This window comes from Coffea eugenioides, chromosome 4, assembly GCF_003713205.1.
Source record: "Coffea eugenioides isolate CCC68of chromosome 4, Ceug_1.0, whole genome shotgun sequence".
In the NCBI taxonomy this organism is placed as follows: domain Eukaryota; kingdom Viridiplantae; phylum Streptophyta; class Magnoliopsida; order Gentianales; family Rubiaceae; genus Coffea; species Coffea eugenioides.
The window spans coordinates 42,752,511-42,768,617 of NC_040038.1; the positions used below are offsets into that span (position 1 = coordinate 42,752,511).

Consider the following 16,107-nt stretch of genomic DNA (forward strand, 5'->3'; position numbering starts at 1 on the left):
AATAGTTATTGGATTTTAAGGAAACAAAAAAAATTAAAATATAATGTTTATGAAGAAGCAAAAGTAATATAATAAAAAGTGAGACAGATAATAGAACCAGGAGAGGGACAAAAAATCCATTGCGGCCTAAAATTGTGCAATCTTCACAAAATGAGCCAAAGCTCCCATCAGCTGTACTAACTTGGTTAGTACAGTACATGATACAGATTAAAAATGAATGCACTGGATTTGTACAAACAGGCTTAAATGAGCGTATCACCAAAGTTCATACTTCATTGAATGTATCTGCAAGTCGACTTCAATATCCGCACTAAAATTAGGACCACCATTTACACTCACCTGAGTTGGTGCATTCATAATGTTTGGCCACCAAATTGATGCAAATAAATAAATAAAGGCTTAGAGGGATCCACACACTAGTATACTTTGTGTATTGTCACAATTACGCTGGATTAAATTATACAAATGTTATCGTTGCCCAAAAAAATATTTTGAAGTTGGAACAATGGGATTCATGTATCATCTACGTACGTCCATATTCTAGTGAAAAATTTAATTTGGCCCTCTCAACTCTGCTATTGTAACAAGCAAGTCCTTTGTTTGTAAATTAACTATCACACCCTAATTGACAAATTTAATTACAATTTGCTCCCTTCCACTAACTTGGTTTATACACCACACTAGTAAGCAAATCAAAACCTTGCACTTGGGGATCGATGTCACCCTCGTGACTTGTAAGAAGACGAGAATTGTTATTAAGTGTTTAAATGTATCGATGGCTGTTAATTAGCTTGGTATATGTGTTGTTTATTCAAACACTGATATGGTATGTAGTCTACTTTAGTCTCTCGACCACAAATTTTTAAGTAAATAAGTGTGTTTAGTGTATTTGAACATTGACATTTATGAATAGAAATTAAAACTTTATCTGTGCGGACAACTCAGTTAACATATCATTTGCTGTGGATTAGGTAGAAATTATAGCATACAGTTAGCCAAATTCACTTGGTCCGTTAGGCCTAAATGGTATGAGGCTATGAGCCTTACCAGAAATTATATGATGAAACCGTGGTTCCCCTTGGGGAAATAGCAGATGGTTTGTCTTGGAGGAAGATGTATCATGGAGCCAGCCAGCTTTCCACTACTATTCATGTCATAATTTGTCGCACTCGATCTCAAAACATTTCTAGTTTCCTAAAGCATTTTTGGAAGTAGGTTCATGTCAAATGTGGAATCAAGACTATAATCATTTTTCAAACTCTTTTTAACATACTTTCCGCGTTACTAATAAGTATTCAAGTTTCAACCAAACGAGCAGAGTGGAATCGAGTTTTAACTTAATTTAGGAATTTGATTAAAATTTATTAAGCTCAAATCATAAAGTTAGTACTATACACAATATATTTTAAAAATGGGTAAAATAGGTAGTGCTCTGTGATAACTATCAGCGCAGCAAATATTTGCACTCAAGTTCAACTTGAATGTTTGGTTAAGCTGCTCAAAGTTGACTCGCTATCAAATGATGTCTAACTATTCATCAGACCAACTTGTGAGTTGGCATGATTCTTTTACAAACCTACTCAAATACTTGATGTCTTGCAAGGAGGGATGCATTTTCGTACCCGAAACACTAATATAATACTTTTTGAATACGTTATAACTCTACGTGAATTATTTTGTAAAACTTTATAACAGATACATAATTAATAATAAATACATAATTATTATACATAGAATCCATATGAATAATGATAGAATGTTACACTTTTTTTTTGTAAACATATACAAACGGTTAAAATGTAGTTATAACTTCTTTAAAAAATATCACACTGTTTTGAACGATTATCACTAATAGCGGTCCATGCCCCTGTCTGTATCCTTCTTGAGCATGACTAGCATTTATAGAACCCCCAAAAAAATCTCAAGACCACAAATGTCCCAACAAAAGAACATCCAATCCGACACGAAACCCTTCTCGTTGCCCTTCGTCATTTTTGGATTGGTCTAATTGGGCTATCTATATCGCATATATAATGCTGTTTATTTATTCTTTTGCACAAGACCACAAATTCTTTTTTTTCTTTTTCTTTTTTTCTTGTTGGGGTAAGCTAAGAGCCTAAGGCCAACCCACTTTATTCTCCAGTAAATTCATTACCCTTGTCTCCAGTTATAGACGCAGAATTCAGGTTTTAACCCCTTTGCCTTGTATTAGTAGGCAGATTAGTTAAGTCTCCCGTTCGAATTGAACAAAATTAAATGATTTAAGACAAAATTATTTCATTTAAAATGTCAAGATTTAAGAATTCAGACAAGATAGAACCAACATCTATTAGCAAATATAAGATGATTACTTTCATTGTGTGAAAATGGCAATCTGGTCAAGAGTGATCAGTAGTCATAAGGGCACAGCTGTGAAAGGGATATCTGAGATGGTGAGGTTGTTAAAACACTAAGATGCTTACGTTCATTGTCTTACTTGCTATCTCGAGATATGGAGATTTTGTTGTTTTGCAGGGAAAAGTTTATCTAATGGAAACGTGAGTTTACAGAAAAATCAAGAAAAGTGCCAAACAGAAACCACAAACTTAATTGCTTGCTCGCAATTTTTTTCTTGTAGAACTCCTAAGTGGTGACATGAGAAATAGATGACAAAGTAGGTTGAATCATCACTAGATCCAACTCAAGTTTGAGAAGCTATGATCCAAATCTAGATATGGTCCAAATTTTAGCACCAAAAAAAAAAAAATGATCCTTCGATTTTTTTCTTGTGTTATTATTATTGTTATTTTTTTTTAACGTACCCTTGTTTAAGTAATTTTGATCCTTAAATTAGTCGAATCACACTTTAATCCTAGATATCTTTTTTTTTTTTTTTATCATCCTTCCATGCAAAAGGTCACACTAACATGTCATTCATCATGAACACACAACTGGAGGGGAAACAATGGACAATAAATATTTCCCTCCAATATGCAGTCAAAGTGGTATACAATGTGTTTTGCGACTAACGAAACATGTTCATAAGCATGTTTTCATCATTAGATAATGACATTTAGATCGTTCCATTTGTCTCGGTTTGTTTGGACTAGGAAAAGTAGTAATATTAGAGTGGCACGTGAGTTAGCTAAACGTGCAAAATATGTTTTAGATTTTGCAATTTGGTGGTCTAATTTTCCAGACAATGTATCTCATGTCATCGTGACCGAATAATTACCTTAATATAACTATTGTTTTTTCTATCAAAAATTAAAGAAAAAATATAAGTGCAAGAACAAGACTAAAATGCACATCATCATGACCAATGTTGTTAGACTCGGACTAGATAGTGATTCAGCTAAACTATTGGATTAGGGGTCAACTGGTCAGATCAGTCGGACTATTTCTCAAAAACTCGCTGACATCAGTATGATGTCATAATTATTTTATATTTTTATAAGTTTTAGAAATATTGAAATTTGGTTATATTCGGCCAATCATACAAAATGTTCCAGAAATATTAGACTTACAATCAAATATACATCTAATAATTATATATAAAAATATAAATTCATGGCTAAAATATGTCTGTCCTCCAAAACTACTTGAAAAACATAATTTAAACAAATTAATGCAAGTTGGAATCACAGATGCTAAATTGATAAGATGATAGGGTAAAAAACATCTTGATTTAGAGATCATTCAGGGAAGGAATAAGTGGGTGGCGTTTTCTTATTCTTATTAATAAATGAAAGTGTTACAATTTAGGTAATTCAAATTATATTTGGGAAAAACAAGAAAGAAAAGTTTGAGGACCTGGTCAATCAGTTGAAATGAATCATTAGTTTAGCCGATTTTTTACGGTTTTGATTGATTGTTTACCAAAGCAATTTTGCGCTACAAACCAACTCAAAAAAAAAGGCTGATTCACAATCGAATTGGTCGAACCAATCAGTCCGATCCGAGTCTAACAACACTGATTATGACTGACTTTTGTTTTTAGTTTACCAAAATCAATATCATAATTACAGGCTTAGGAAAATATTAAAGAGAGAGAGGGAGAGAGAGATAAAAGTATGACAACATAAATACCAATTTCACGTAAGACACAGACACTACACGGTCAAGAACATGCATTAATGGTTGCGAAGTAGGATGGAAATTAGACTTCTCCACGTCAAGATCAAAGTCAAGTGATTTTACTACAAACTTGTACGAGTAGTCGTTTGGAAAATATAGGGACCCCGTGTAAAACTAGCATCCCTTCTTAGACTAAAGACCGGCTGTGCAGTGTGAACCAATGGACTGTACCATAGACCTTTCTCTTAGGTTTGGTAGGGTGAGAGGTTAAGATTGAAATCCTATCTTCTATCATTTGTCATTATATGCTCGTTTCGATAATGGTTCAATCCGATTAATTTTTTAATAGCTCAATTGAATCATTTCCTTCAGAATATGTTAAAGTAAGAATAGGATAGACAAGTGATTATTAAAAAAAAAGAAATTAAGAATCGACAATTATTACCGACTGAAATTGTGGTCCAGCAGGATCACAATTTAGCTGGTGTGAACAAATACCAGCCAGTTGCAGAAAAAGGCTGGACCAAAATAGTGAAATAAAGAAGCATGTGTCAGTATGGGATTGGCAGAAAAGATGCAAAGTTTGAAATGCAGTTGAGTTGGTGGCACACACTTTTAGTTGGGTCATCTGTAGTTAATACATGTGACTGGTACTCTCTCAATTCTGTCATCATGTCCCACTCATCAAGGCATAAAAACATGTAAGCAAACACATTAGTTGAATGAGTGAGAAAATTATGGAGAGGAACCAGAAAGTGAGCATGGAAAAGAATGAGAAAACTGCTGCTGTGGAAGAAGTAGATGAGCCTGAGATTAACTACAGAGGAATCAAGGCCATGCCCTATATCATAGGTTTGATGAAAGAAAAGATACCTAATTTATCAATTGGTTATGATTCCAGGAACCCCCTTTTTTTTTGGGGGTTTTGGGCTCATCCCAAGAACTTGCAGTTTCAATTGTGTAGCATCTTTTGCATTTTTTCTGAACTGATTTGGATTTTTTTTTTTTTTCAGGGAATGAGACCTTTGAGAAGCTTGGAGCTATAGGAACTTTGTCCAACCTGTTGGTTTATCTCACCTCAGTTTTCAACCTGAAACATATTACAGCTACAACTCTCATCAATGTTTTCAATGGTACCACCAACTTTGCTACCTTAATTGGAGCTTTCCTTTGTGACACTTACTTCGGTCGTTACAAGACACTGGGATTTGCTTCAATTGCCTCATTTCTGGTACTACCAATAACTAGCAAATAAACTTCCTATCAACTTCCTCTATAAATGTTCCCTTCTGTTGAGCTTTACAATGTTGCACTAAAGGAATACATAAGTGTTGAATTGAACCCTTGTTCTTGGACAAGGAAACGAACTAGATTCGATAACGCTAATGATTTATTCTTTTTGAGTTCAAACTGCGAGATGAATATGAGAAGATAATGCTCTGATTATTGTATTTCATCTACTAAATTGTGCTACATTTTTTGGTCAAGGGGCTGCTTCTGATATCATTAACAGCAGCAGTGAAGAAGCTGCATCCTCCCCACTGTGGATCAGAAGAAAGCCATTGCATTGGGCCAACTGCAGGGCAGTTAGCTGTTTTGCTAGGTGGATTTGCCCTCATGATAATAGGGGCTGGTGGCATTAGGCCATGCAATTTGGCTTTTGGAGCTGACCAATTCAATCCTAATACTGAATCTGGAAAAAGGGGTATCAACAGTTTCTTCAACTGGTACTTCTTCACCATAACCTTTGCCCAGATGGTATCAGTAACGCTAGTTGTTTATATACAATCTGATGTGAGTTGGTCAATAGGATTAGCAATTCCAGCTATTTTTATGTTGGTGTCATGTTTTCTCTTCTTCGTCGGTACAAAAATATACGTAATTGTGAAGCCTGAGGGAAGTCCCTTGACAAGTATAGTCCAAGTCATAGTGGTTGCAGTCAAGAAGAGGCAGCTAAAGCTACCGGAGCAACCATGGGTGTCCCTTTTCAGTTATACACCTCCTAAATCCATCAACTCTAAGCTTTCGTACACGCACCAGTTCAGGTAACAGTTTGATTGAAGCAACTTGATTTTTGGAACTTGATTTTTGATTACATTGATTGATCTTTAATGGCATCTTCGTTTTGAGTATATGCCAAGTTGACCTGGTCGCGTTGGAAGTTAAAAGCAGCTGCATTTTTTTGAGTTCGCCAAGATAGTTGTATGGAAGTTAGAGGACTAACTTCTAATCCTATTGGCAAAAATTTCCACGTAGCAATAAGACCAAATTAGTAAAATACACACTCAAAAGAATTGTCTGCATCAAGAGTGTGAATGATTTTTCACACATCACAAAAAATCCAGATACTAATACGCACTCGACCGAACCGTCTGCATCAAGAGTGTGAACAAAAATTCCGCACGTCACTAAAGCAAAACTAGTAAGACATGCCCGGACAAAGCAGCCAGCATCAAGAGCATGTATTTGGCAAACAAGTGAATGGATGGATGTGGACTCCGGCATCTAAAAGCTATTTTCAAATTTTCTAGATGGATGAAAGCCGACAAGATTCTCCATACACTTGCAATTACTTTTATAATCCTAAATAAACTTTTGCTGTTTTCAGATTTCTTGACAAAGCTGCAATTATAACTCCAGAAGATGAGATCAAATCGGATGGAACAGCTGCGAATCCTTGGAGGCTTTGTAGTATTCAGCAAGTGGAAGAAGCAAAATGTGTGTTCAGAGTAATTCCTATATGGGCTGCAGCTATAATATACCATGTTGCAATCATTCAACAGCAGCAATATGTAGTTTTCCAGGCACTTCAATCCAATAGACATCTAGGCAAAAGCAGCTTCCAAATCCCTGCTTCAACCTACACTATCTTTTCCATGTTAAGCCTCACCCTCTGGGTACCCATATATGATCGGTTCGTTGTCCCATTCCTCCGAAGGCTCACAGGAAAAGAAGGGGGCATAACAATCCTTCAAAGAATAGGCATTGGATTTTTCCTTGTCATCATTTCATCACTCATCGCTGCCTTCATTGAAGATCGGAGGAGGACATTGGCTCTGACAAGGCCAACGCTAGGAGTTCATTCTCCAAGGGGGGCGGTTTCTTCCATGAATGCCTTGTGGTTGGTTCCTCAGCTCTCTCTAGCAGGACTTGCTGACGCATTTGCTGCCATTGGCCAAGTGGAATTCTACTACAAGCAGTTCCCAGAAAACATGAGAAGCTTTGCAGGATCACTCTTCTTCTGTGGCATGGCTGCTTCAAGTTATGTGAATAGTTTTTTGCTATCAATAGTGCATCACACAACTGAAGGTTCTCGCTCTGGAAATTGGTTGCCAGAAGATTTAAACAACGGGAGACTAGACTACTTCTATTTCCTCATCACTGCTCTCGCGGTCTTAAATGTTTGCTACTTTGTAGCTTGTGCCAAGTGGTATAGGTACAAGGGTGAGGGTAGCACTGCTGTAGCTGTGGAAATGGAAACTAAAAAGTCAGAAAAAGCTGTAGTTTAAGATGGATCAATAAGTCAGTCCTCTTGAAACTGATATTGAACATTAAACAAGAGCAGTTCTCTACAGATTGGAAGTTCATAAAGATCTAAAACTTCCAGTTTCTTTCTCTACCACCGAGTACACTACCACCTGATACAGTCTCCTTGGTCAAGCAAGATCTTGTCTTTGGATAAATACACTTAGATTAGGAGAATAATATGATACAAAAAAGGGAAAGCATCAGCTCAAATTCCACATTCTATGGTTTACAATTCAATTTTACTGAAATTCAACAGCTACATAGCAAAGGAGGTTCGCAAGTCATAACTCGCCTATGCCATTTGCGAAAAAGCCAACTTATCCATTCAAAGATATCATCCAAACTACGAAACCCTGAATTATGACCAAACGCAATGCTTGTCACTAGTCAGTTGTTGCGCCTGCGGCAAGGCAAAACGACCAAGTGACATACGGAATACGGCGACAACAACAGCAAATAGAGAATCACTTCGTGGAAAATACACTTAGATGAAAAATTTTTTAGAGTAGTTTCCTATGCTCGACGGAAAAAAATTCACAACTCAACAGCAAGACGCAAAAGTCAAGCTAAAAAGAGACAGAACCATGAGAACAAAAACTTGATGGATATAGACAATACGCTATGGCATAACAAGCGTTGATTTATCCCACTTCGGGTTCCAGAGAACGCCTGGGAAGGTATAAAATTAAAAATGTTATTCTAGCAAATGTGCTGGAAAACAACAATCACAGTCCACTTTGAACTCTCTGTATCAAAGGGAACTCACATCTAAGTGTGGATTATGGGTTAATTTTTACTCTCAGCACACGTTGCACCCAGCAGCAGCAGCAGTAGTCGTATATCTCCTCAGACGGTATAGGCTTGTTGAATGGTATCAATGTCAAGACCCTTCAATCTCACCACTGATTCGACATGACCTTTGAGGGTGTGTAGTTCTCTTAACCTGAAAATGAAGACAACAAAGAATCAGGAAAACAAATATATGTTAGGAAAATCAACCACCCAAAAAATGCACGAGCTTAAATCCATGGATGTCTTGGCCTGATTAAACAAAGGCTATGAGAAAAGAACGACAAGAACACCAATATGGACATTTGAGGTTCCAATGATGTAAAACTTGCTCATGCAATAATAAAATGAATGAAACAAAACCAACAGACTAAGTCAGTAAAAAAGTTCCAAGAATGTATTGGACTTAATACTAGGTCAACCATAGAACATCGTTATGCAAACGCACAATATAAAGAAACTATTTTTATCTATCGTTATATAGATTATAAAGAATTATGCTATTCCATAGGAGTTCCAAAAGATAATAAGAGAAACACAACTCTAAGCACGAAACTGATATCACTTATTGCTATGATCAATCTCTACCTTGCAATTTCAGCTCTCCTTTTGGCTTCCTCAGCCAGCTGATTGAGTTCTGTGAAATTAGTAGCCTCACTAAACAATTTAGTGTCTGGTACTTGCAGCCCATGAAGTGTTCTCTGTGCATGTGCCCACTTGAGCTCGCGTTGCTCCTTTCCAAAGTCTTTTTGTCTTGTAAAAGCAATCTGCAGAACAGGGAAAACATTAAAAATATATGTATAAAATAAGCTATTCATGACAGATATGATCAAATATGCTGTGGCATTATTATCTGTACCCTTTGTTCAAGAACAAGATCCCAGGCCCTCCCACTTAGGGCATAGCGGGTGAAGAACTTTATGAAGTCAAGTGGGATATAGAATATGAGATTGTATAGCCAAATAACTCCAGCCCAACCCCATCCAATTCCTTCAATGGCAGCAAAGCTCCAATTTGCATATACCGCAATGAGAGTTGCAACCTATTTGCATTAAATAGAAAAAGAATTTTAATACAGCCAATAGTCTTGCTAAAAGGAACTCTAATACAAAGATCAGGCCTGGCTTACCAGCTGAGCAATCACAAAAGCCACCACAAGGAACAAACCAGGACGTTCAACATATGACCAACTTCGAGATCTTGTCACAAATATCAGCGCCTGACTGATAGTGCTTACTTGCAGATATATTGCCGATGCAAGCTTTCGAAAGTCATCATGAGCTCTTTTCTCAAGTGTTGACACCCCAAAAGTTCTCTGGTAAAAGACCAATGCGAGTTACTTCAGTTATAAAGTAGCACAAAAATCCATAATTGGTGGGGAAGTAACAAGCCTAAGTCATGACATCTAGCAGTAAAAATCAGTCCCCCGGCTTGTTCTCAAGCGCATTAAAACAGCTGATTATAGCTTCTTTTAAGGTAAAACCTTTTCAGGTGTTTGAAACTCATTTTGGCTTCAGCCTTTCGCTTGAGGTACTTTTGGAAACAGATTATAGCTTCTCTTAAGCTAAAACTTCTTCAGGTGTTTGAAACAGATTTTGGCTTCAGCCTTTCGCTTGAGGTACTTTTGGAAACAGATGTTAGCTTTCAAAACAGGCAAGACAAACACATGCTTTTAGGGTTTTCAAAAGCTTTTCAATAATCAGCTATTTCAGAAATCAGCTTAACAGAGGAAAAAATTGTTGAAAGCAAGCACTTCAATCATAGATTGATACATTTTAAATCCAAGGAGCAAATCCACACGTAGTGCAGCGCTTTTGACACTTGTAGATCAAAACTAAAATTTCAAACAAGAAAAGTAATCCAAAAGTTGTAGCTTTGCAATGAAAAATGTAAACCATCAGTTTCTGTAGTACAGGTCTGCTTACAGGGAAGAAATCTGTTTTATAGGCCACCCAAAAGAATATAACTGTCATCAGAGCCAAATAACTTCCAAGAATAATTCCAGTTGCAAAAATCTCAGCCAGTTTCCAGCTATCTGGTTGTGGAGATGGTTTCACCCTATCCTTCGATATCGTCATAATAGTGCCTGAAATACCACAAGTTGATCGTTATAGAAAGGACGGATGCCATCCTATGGGACCTCTAGCACAATTTAGCTTCATCAATCACAAATACCCTTCCTCTGGTAATATATGACACTGCTTAAAAGATGCTATGAGGAAAATGAAGAACTAATGCTTGCAGGTTAGGCAATATCATCAATTTAAAATCCAGTAAAATATTGAGGTTATTTCTGGAAAGCTTCTGTACCATACTTCTGTACCATACTACAGAAGATGGTATGCCCTATTCTCTTCTACAGAAAAAGGTTTGCCCTATTCTCTGATGCATTTATTTTGGTTGACTTATTACTGTGTGTACATCAAGCAACAAAGCCAGACAGGGGAGGTGTTTGGGTGAAGAGCAGTTTTATGAACTAACCATCATTAAGGATTGCAATAATAAGCACCATGAAAGGTGGAAAGTCAAACTTCCATATCAATGCCAGCAACATAAACCCAAGCTGCAATGTTCAAGAAAATCAGAAACTGTCGAATAAAAGTCAAACAAAAGCAGAAGTGCAGAAGTGCCAATGACATATAATTGTTAACAGATGAAAGATCAGCAAGCATCTGCCAAGGATAAAGAAAACGAGAATATGAGCACAAACTTACAAGAACAAAGAAGTACTATAACTTACCACAATACGTATAGTGATAGAAACTGCATAAATCTGCGAACATTGAACAGTGTAATCAGTTAAAGTCTATGCAAACAGCCTTTAGGAAAGGGCACATGAACTCTGGCAAGACAGCAATAGTTAACCAAACACCAATAACCAAGACATCAAAATTATCCTCTTTGGTGCAGTACCGTATAATTTTTCATTCTCTGAAAGATGGCCCGACTGGTCAAAACAGCACTAATGATAACACTAAGCCCAGGTTCTGTAAGGACAATATCTGAAGCACTACGAGCTGCATCAGTTGCATCGGCGACAGCAATTCCAATGTCAGCCTTCTTCAGAGCAGGAGCATCATTGACCCCATCACCAGTCATTCCACAAATATGTTTCCTGGCTTGCAAGCGCTTTACAATCTCGTATTTGTGTTCTGAACAAAATGTCCGGTGAATATAGCAAGGAAAGCAAGAAAATATAATACTATATAAAAGATCTAGAAGGCCAGGATACGCAATTCCAACCATCAAAAACTACATCAGAACCTACCAGGGAATACACCAGCAAATCCATCAGCTTTTTCAATCAGTTCGTCAATGGGTAAAGCAGCGATAGACTCATCCTTGTCCTGACCCAACAAAGCAGATGAAGGATACATGTTTGTTCCCATTCCCAACCGTCGCCCAGTTTCTTTACCTATTGCCAGCTGATCACCTGGTAATACAAGAGTCAACCAATTAAACACTGGACTTCACGACAAAAAAACTGGTGCAGACAATGATGGTAGGCTGTTCAAAGCAAAAATGTACAAGCAGCCAGGAAGAATCTTATGTTATAGATACTTATGCAACATGTCATTTTTTCTCGTAAGAATGCATTATTTGGAAGGGCAATGGCTGCCTAAACTTTAGATTATTTCCATCTTCTCAAACCAATGACCACCAAAGACTCACTTTTGCCAGTTCATAGGGTGCCTTTCTAAAATACAGAGGCTGGGGGAAGCTGTAATATCATGTTCTTGGAGTTGTTTAAAGTTTACCAGGTAAGTTCTAGCTATTCATACAGCAATACAATTGTTCATACAAGATAGTTTAGTCTCAGTATTCACTTCAGCGAGATCCCATAGTAAACCTCCCTATAACCTCTATATATGCCATTCACCAAAACATTTGCAACATATTACATGTAAAGCAATTGGTGCTTAAAGGCATATTGTGCAATGCACCTGTAATCATTTTAACATTGACTCCAAGATTCAGAGCTCTCCTTATTGTTTCTGCACTATCATGTCTGGGTGGGTCAAAAAGAGGCATGAGACCAATAAATTGCCAAGGGCCTCCAGGGCTCTCTTTTCTTCCCTCTGGAACTTCCTACACAATGCAAAGCAGGAAAAAAAAAAAAGAAAAGTACAATTTAGACAAGATTCTAAAGAGGCAACACAAATCAGTTTTGCTACACAGGCAATATGAACAGAAAATCAGAAATGCGGTGATCAAAATGGATTATATCTGAGCCAATTTACCTGGTATGCTACAGCAAGTGACCGCAAACCTCGCTCTGCAAACTTATCAATCACCGCATGAACCCTACGCTCTATATCCGACTTGTTGTGTGAAAGATTAAGAATCTAACATCCATTTTATACTACATATTAGCATACGCTATTAACTGAATACTAGTTAACAGAAAAGCCAGAAGACTGTTACCTGCTCTGGTGCACCTTTGCTGACCCTGTGCATTTTGCCTTGACTGTCAAAATAAGTTAACGCTGTCCTCTTATCAGTTGGATTAAAAGGAAGGAAGTGTATTTCTTGAATGCCAGCACGAGCCTGTTAATGGACATTTTGAAAGCCAATTCAGAATAGTAAGAAAGATAGTTGTATAAACATTCCTACTACAAAAGCAACATACCTCCTTTGGATCAGCCAGCATGCCAACTATAGCAGCATCTATCGCATCCTGATTTTCTGTTCTAGATGCCCGAGCAGCCATCAGAACAACAGTATCTGCATCAATGCCTTTGGCAAAAACCTGAAGATAGGATCAGAATTAGGAAAACCATACGTTGAACAAACCTATGGTGTAAAAAGAGCATGTATGATTTAAGAACTACTTCCCCCTCACTAACCTCAATAAGATTCTTGTCAACAGTAAGCTTGTTCAATGTCAAAGTTCCTGTCTTGTCACTGCAGAGCACATCCATCCCAGCCATCTCTTCTATAGCTGTCATTCTCTTTGTTATAGCTCCCTGTCAGAATAGAAATGTTTTGTCATAAATGCAAAACTTTAAGAACCACCATTGATCACAAAGTACAAGGAAACCAACAAACAAACCTGTTGAGCTAAACGGTGAGACCCAATAGCCATTGTCACGGAGAGAACAGTGGGCATGGCAATTGGAATTCCACCTATGAGAAGCACAAGAAGATTGTCTATCCCAGGACGATATCGCCGATGTTGAATTGGATACATAACAACAATCTCGATTATCATCCCAATGGCGATAGAACAAATGCAAAAATTCCCAATAGCAGTCAAAACCTAAGTAAGATGACCAGGGAAAATGAGACAAAATGTGAAACAAACAAAATTCAAAAGGATATGCATTGTCAAAAATGCATATAAACAGCCCATATACTTGCCTTTTGAAAGTGGCCCACTTGATTAGTGGAGTCTACAAGATGAGCTGCCTTCCCAAAGAAGGTGTGAACACCAGTTGCAATCACTACTGCTTCAATTTCTCCTTGCTTGCACGTGGAACCAGAGTATATACCATCTCCAGGTCCTTTTGTTACAGGAAGTGACTCACCAGTCAGAGCCGACTGCAAATTCCACAATTGTACTTTCAGTACCTCGAGCAGAGCTGCAAAAGTGATGACTTGGAAATAGAAGGAGCAACCAAAACAGGATACCAACCTGGTCAATTTTCAAAGGATCTCCGTCGAGCAAGCGAGAATCAGCAGGAATGATATCACCAAGTTTTATACTGATTATATCCCCGGGCACAAGAACTGCAGCATCTTCCTCGCTCCACCTTCCATCTCTAAGAACCTTAACAAAAACAATGAGATTCAGACCAACATAACTCAATGTCTAGACATAGGTGCATGAATTTAATGTCAGAAAATTAGATCAAATACCTTGGCTTTTGGAGCAAGACGAGCCATGAGAGCAGCTGCTGCATTGCCAGCATTGTTCTCCTCAATGAAACTGATTGTGGAGTTGATCAGAAGCAAAGTAATAATACCCACAAAATCTTGCCAATCCGGAGGCTTCCCCTGCAACACATGACACGGAGCTCAAAAAGAGCTCAAGAAGCAGAACAAAAGCCAAGCAATTCCAACCTCAAAAGACAAGCTCTCACCCCTCCATTGGCAAGTGCAATTGCCATAATAGCCGCAGCTTCCATGACCCATGAAAGAGGGTTCCACATAAAACCCAAGTACTTCAACAATTTGCTCTCCTACAATCCAGATTTTACAATCCAACATCAGGACACATTGATCAATAGCTATTACAGACCAAAACACAAGTCCAATTCAAACAACATTCAAAAGCGGAATACTAATAACTGCAACATACATGAGATGACAAAGTGAGAATTAAATTGTACTGGTACTACTTAAAAAGGGGATAAATTCAGAAACTTGTAAAGAACAAAAAAAATGAAGGTAACTTGAAAATGAGTACCTTCTTCTCCTCTAGCTTGTTGTAGCCAAAAATGGCCAATCTTTCTTGAGCACCGTCAGCAGTAAGACCCTCCTTGGTACATCTCAGATTCTCAAAAACTTCTTCGATAGGAATGTTTTCCTGCAGTTCCCACATACGAAAAATTTTCCCATCAAAAACCCGAATGAGAAAAATCAGGGCAACAGCCAAAACAAAAAAACCAAAAAGGAAAAAGCTTGCTTTCTTGAGTTCGCAGATCCATTACCAAATCAACTGTCTCCTTCACTACAGCTTCGAGGACTTCAGGCTTGTCAGCCATCTTCACTAGTTCAACTCACTTTCTCTTTTGCTATCAACCTGAGCTCTTTCTTTCTTTTTCTTTTTCTTTTTTTTCTTTTCCTTCTTCTTTCTCTCTAGAAATCAGGCTTCAGATCAGAACCCAGTAATCAGCGAACCACCATGGTTGGATGGATGGTTGAGAGTGAAGCCAGCACACAAACTTTAAGACAGGAAAAACAAGATTGAACCCAGTGACAAAGATCGGATTTTGAAGAAAAAGAAATGGAATTATAGGCCAAAATGAGAACTACCCACCAACACCAAATCTACAAGAACTTGAACCGCTGAAAAGAGGTTGGAGTTGTAACAGTTAAAAAGTTCATTGCCTTTCGTGTTTTCCCATTTCTCTCTTTTTATTTTAATTTACAAAAAGCATTTTTTTTTAATTGTAGGAGTAATTTACAGGAGTAGTTAAAAAAAAAAAAAAAAAAAAAGACCATCTTATAACATTTCTGAAACGGCTGTGACCACACAAGACAACAGGAGTCAGTACAGAAGAAGAGTTGAGATGATGATGATGTATTTATGAAATATATTAAAAATTTGTTTTTAAAAGTGGGACCCACAAAGTACCCAGTCCAGCTACTTGCTAAATGAAAAGGGCAAATGTTAAAAAAAAAAAAAAAGAAAAAAGTGCATGAACCAATTGTAATTTTGGTAAATTTTTAGCTTTGAATTTTTATTACTGCAGGATATAGAAGAGATAATTTTTGTTTTTTCTTGGGGGGTATGTCAGAAGCAAAAAGGCCAAGAAGCATTAAATGCAGATGGGCCCCTAGAGCAATTTATTTTGTTTCATTGGATTATCAAGAAAAGTCACAAAAGATTTTATTGCCTGAATCTTTTATTTTTCTTCCCTTTTCTGCAGTAATTTATCTCTTGGGGTTGGAAAAGAGTCACAACAGTCAATTTGTAGTTGCAGCTTCTTTGACTCAAATTACAGCAGAAAATAATAACAAATGATAATTATCAACTTGTTTGACTGGCAGTCTTGAAGGAGACCAAGT

General features: G+C 37.3%; 2 protein-coding genes across 2 annotated transcripts; one reads left to right on the forward strand and one right to left on the reverse strand.

Moving 5' to 3' along the window:
- The first annotated feature begins 4,674 nt into the window (after window positions 1–4,674).
- On the forward strand, window positions 4,675–7,716 carry LOC113769512 (protein NRT1/ PTR FAMILY 2.11-like). The gene is made up of 4 exons (XM_027313973.1): window positions 4,675–4,908; window positions 5,070–5,287; window positions 5,545–6,101; window positions 6,665–7,716. The coding sequence occupies exons 1-4, from the start codon at window positions 4,779–4,781 to the stop codon at window positions 7,563–7,565; spliced, it is 1,806 nt and encodes a 601-aa protein (XP_027169774.1). The 5' UTR covers window positions 4,675–4,778; the 3' UTR covers window positions 7,566–7,716.
- A 441-nt stretch (window positions 7,717–8,157) lies between these two features.
- LOC113769511 (plasma membrane ATPase 1) lies at window positions 8,158–15,421 on the reverse strand. Its single transcript, XM_027313972.1, has 21 exons — window positions 15,027–15,421; window positions 14,783–14,902; window positions 14,457–14,555; window positions 14,233–14,370; window positions 14,009–14,143; window positions 13,735–13,914; window positions 13,427–13,633; window positions 13,221–13,340; window positions 13,004–13,123; window positions 12,799–12,921; window positions 12,615–12,719; window positions 12,318–12,462; window positions 11,642–11,806; window positions 11,287–11,525; window positions 11,114–11,146; window positions 10,855–10,936; window positions 10,299–10,459; window positions 9,503–9,688; window positions 9,233–9,415; window positions 8,962–9,140; window positions 8,158–8,527 (listed from the first exon to the last, which is right to left on the reverse strand). The coding sequence occupies exons 1-21, from the start codon at window positions 15,078–15,080 to the stop codon at window positions 8,431–8,433; spliced, it is 2,871 nt and encodes a 956-aa protein (XP_027169773.1). The 5' UTR covers window positions 15,081–15,421; the 3' UTR covers window positions 8,158–8,430.
- Window positions 15,422–16,107: the final 686 nt, after the last annotated feature.

Excerpts from the sequence above, each read along its gene's own strand:
- LOC113769512 (XM_027313973.1), top strand. The coding sequence starts at position 4,779 with ATGAGTGAGAAAATTATGGAGAGGAACCAGAAAGTGAGCATGGAAAAG. Across the intron at positions 5,288-5,544 it reads CTTCAATTGCCTCATTTCTG|GGGCTGCTTCTGATATCATT; the intron begins GTACTACCAATA and ends TTTTTGGTCAAG. Across the intron at positions 6,102-6,664 it reads TCGTACACGCACCAGTTCAG|ATTTCTTGACAAAGCTGCAA; the intron begins GTAACAGTTTGA and ends TGCTGTTTTCAG.
- LOC113769511 (XM_027313972.1), bottom strand. The coding sequence starts at position 15,080 with ATGGCTGACAAGCCTGAAGTCCTCGAAGCTGTAGTGAAGGAGACAGTT. Across the intron at positions 12,720-12,798 it reads GCAAAGGTGCACCAGAGCAG|ATTCTTAATCTTTCACACAA; the intron begins GTAACAGTCTTC and ends AATGGATGTTAG. Across the intron at positions 12,463-12,614 it reads CACTTGCTGTAGCATACCAG|GAAGTTCCAGAGGGAAGAAA; the intron begins GTAAATTGGCTC and ends TGCATTGTGTAG.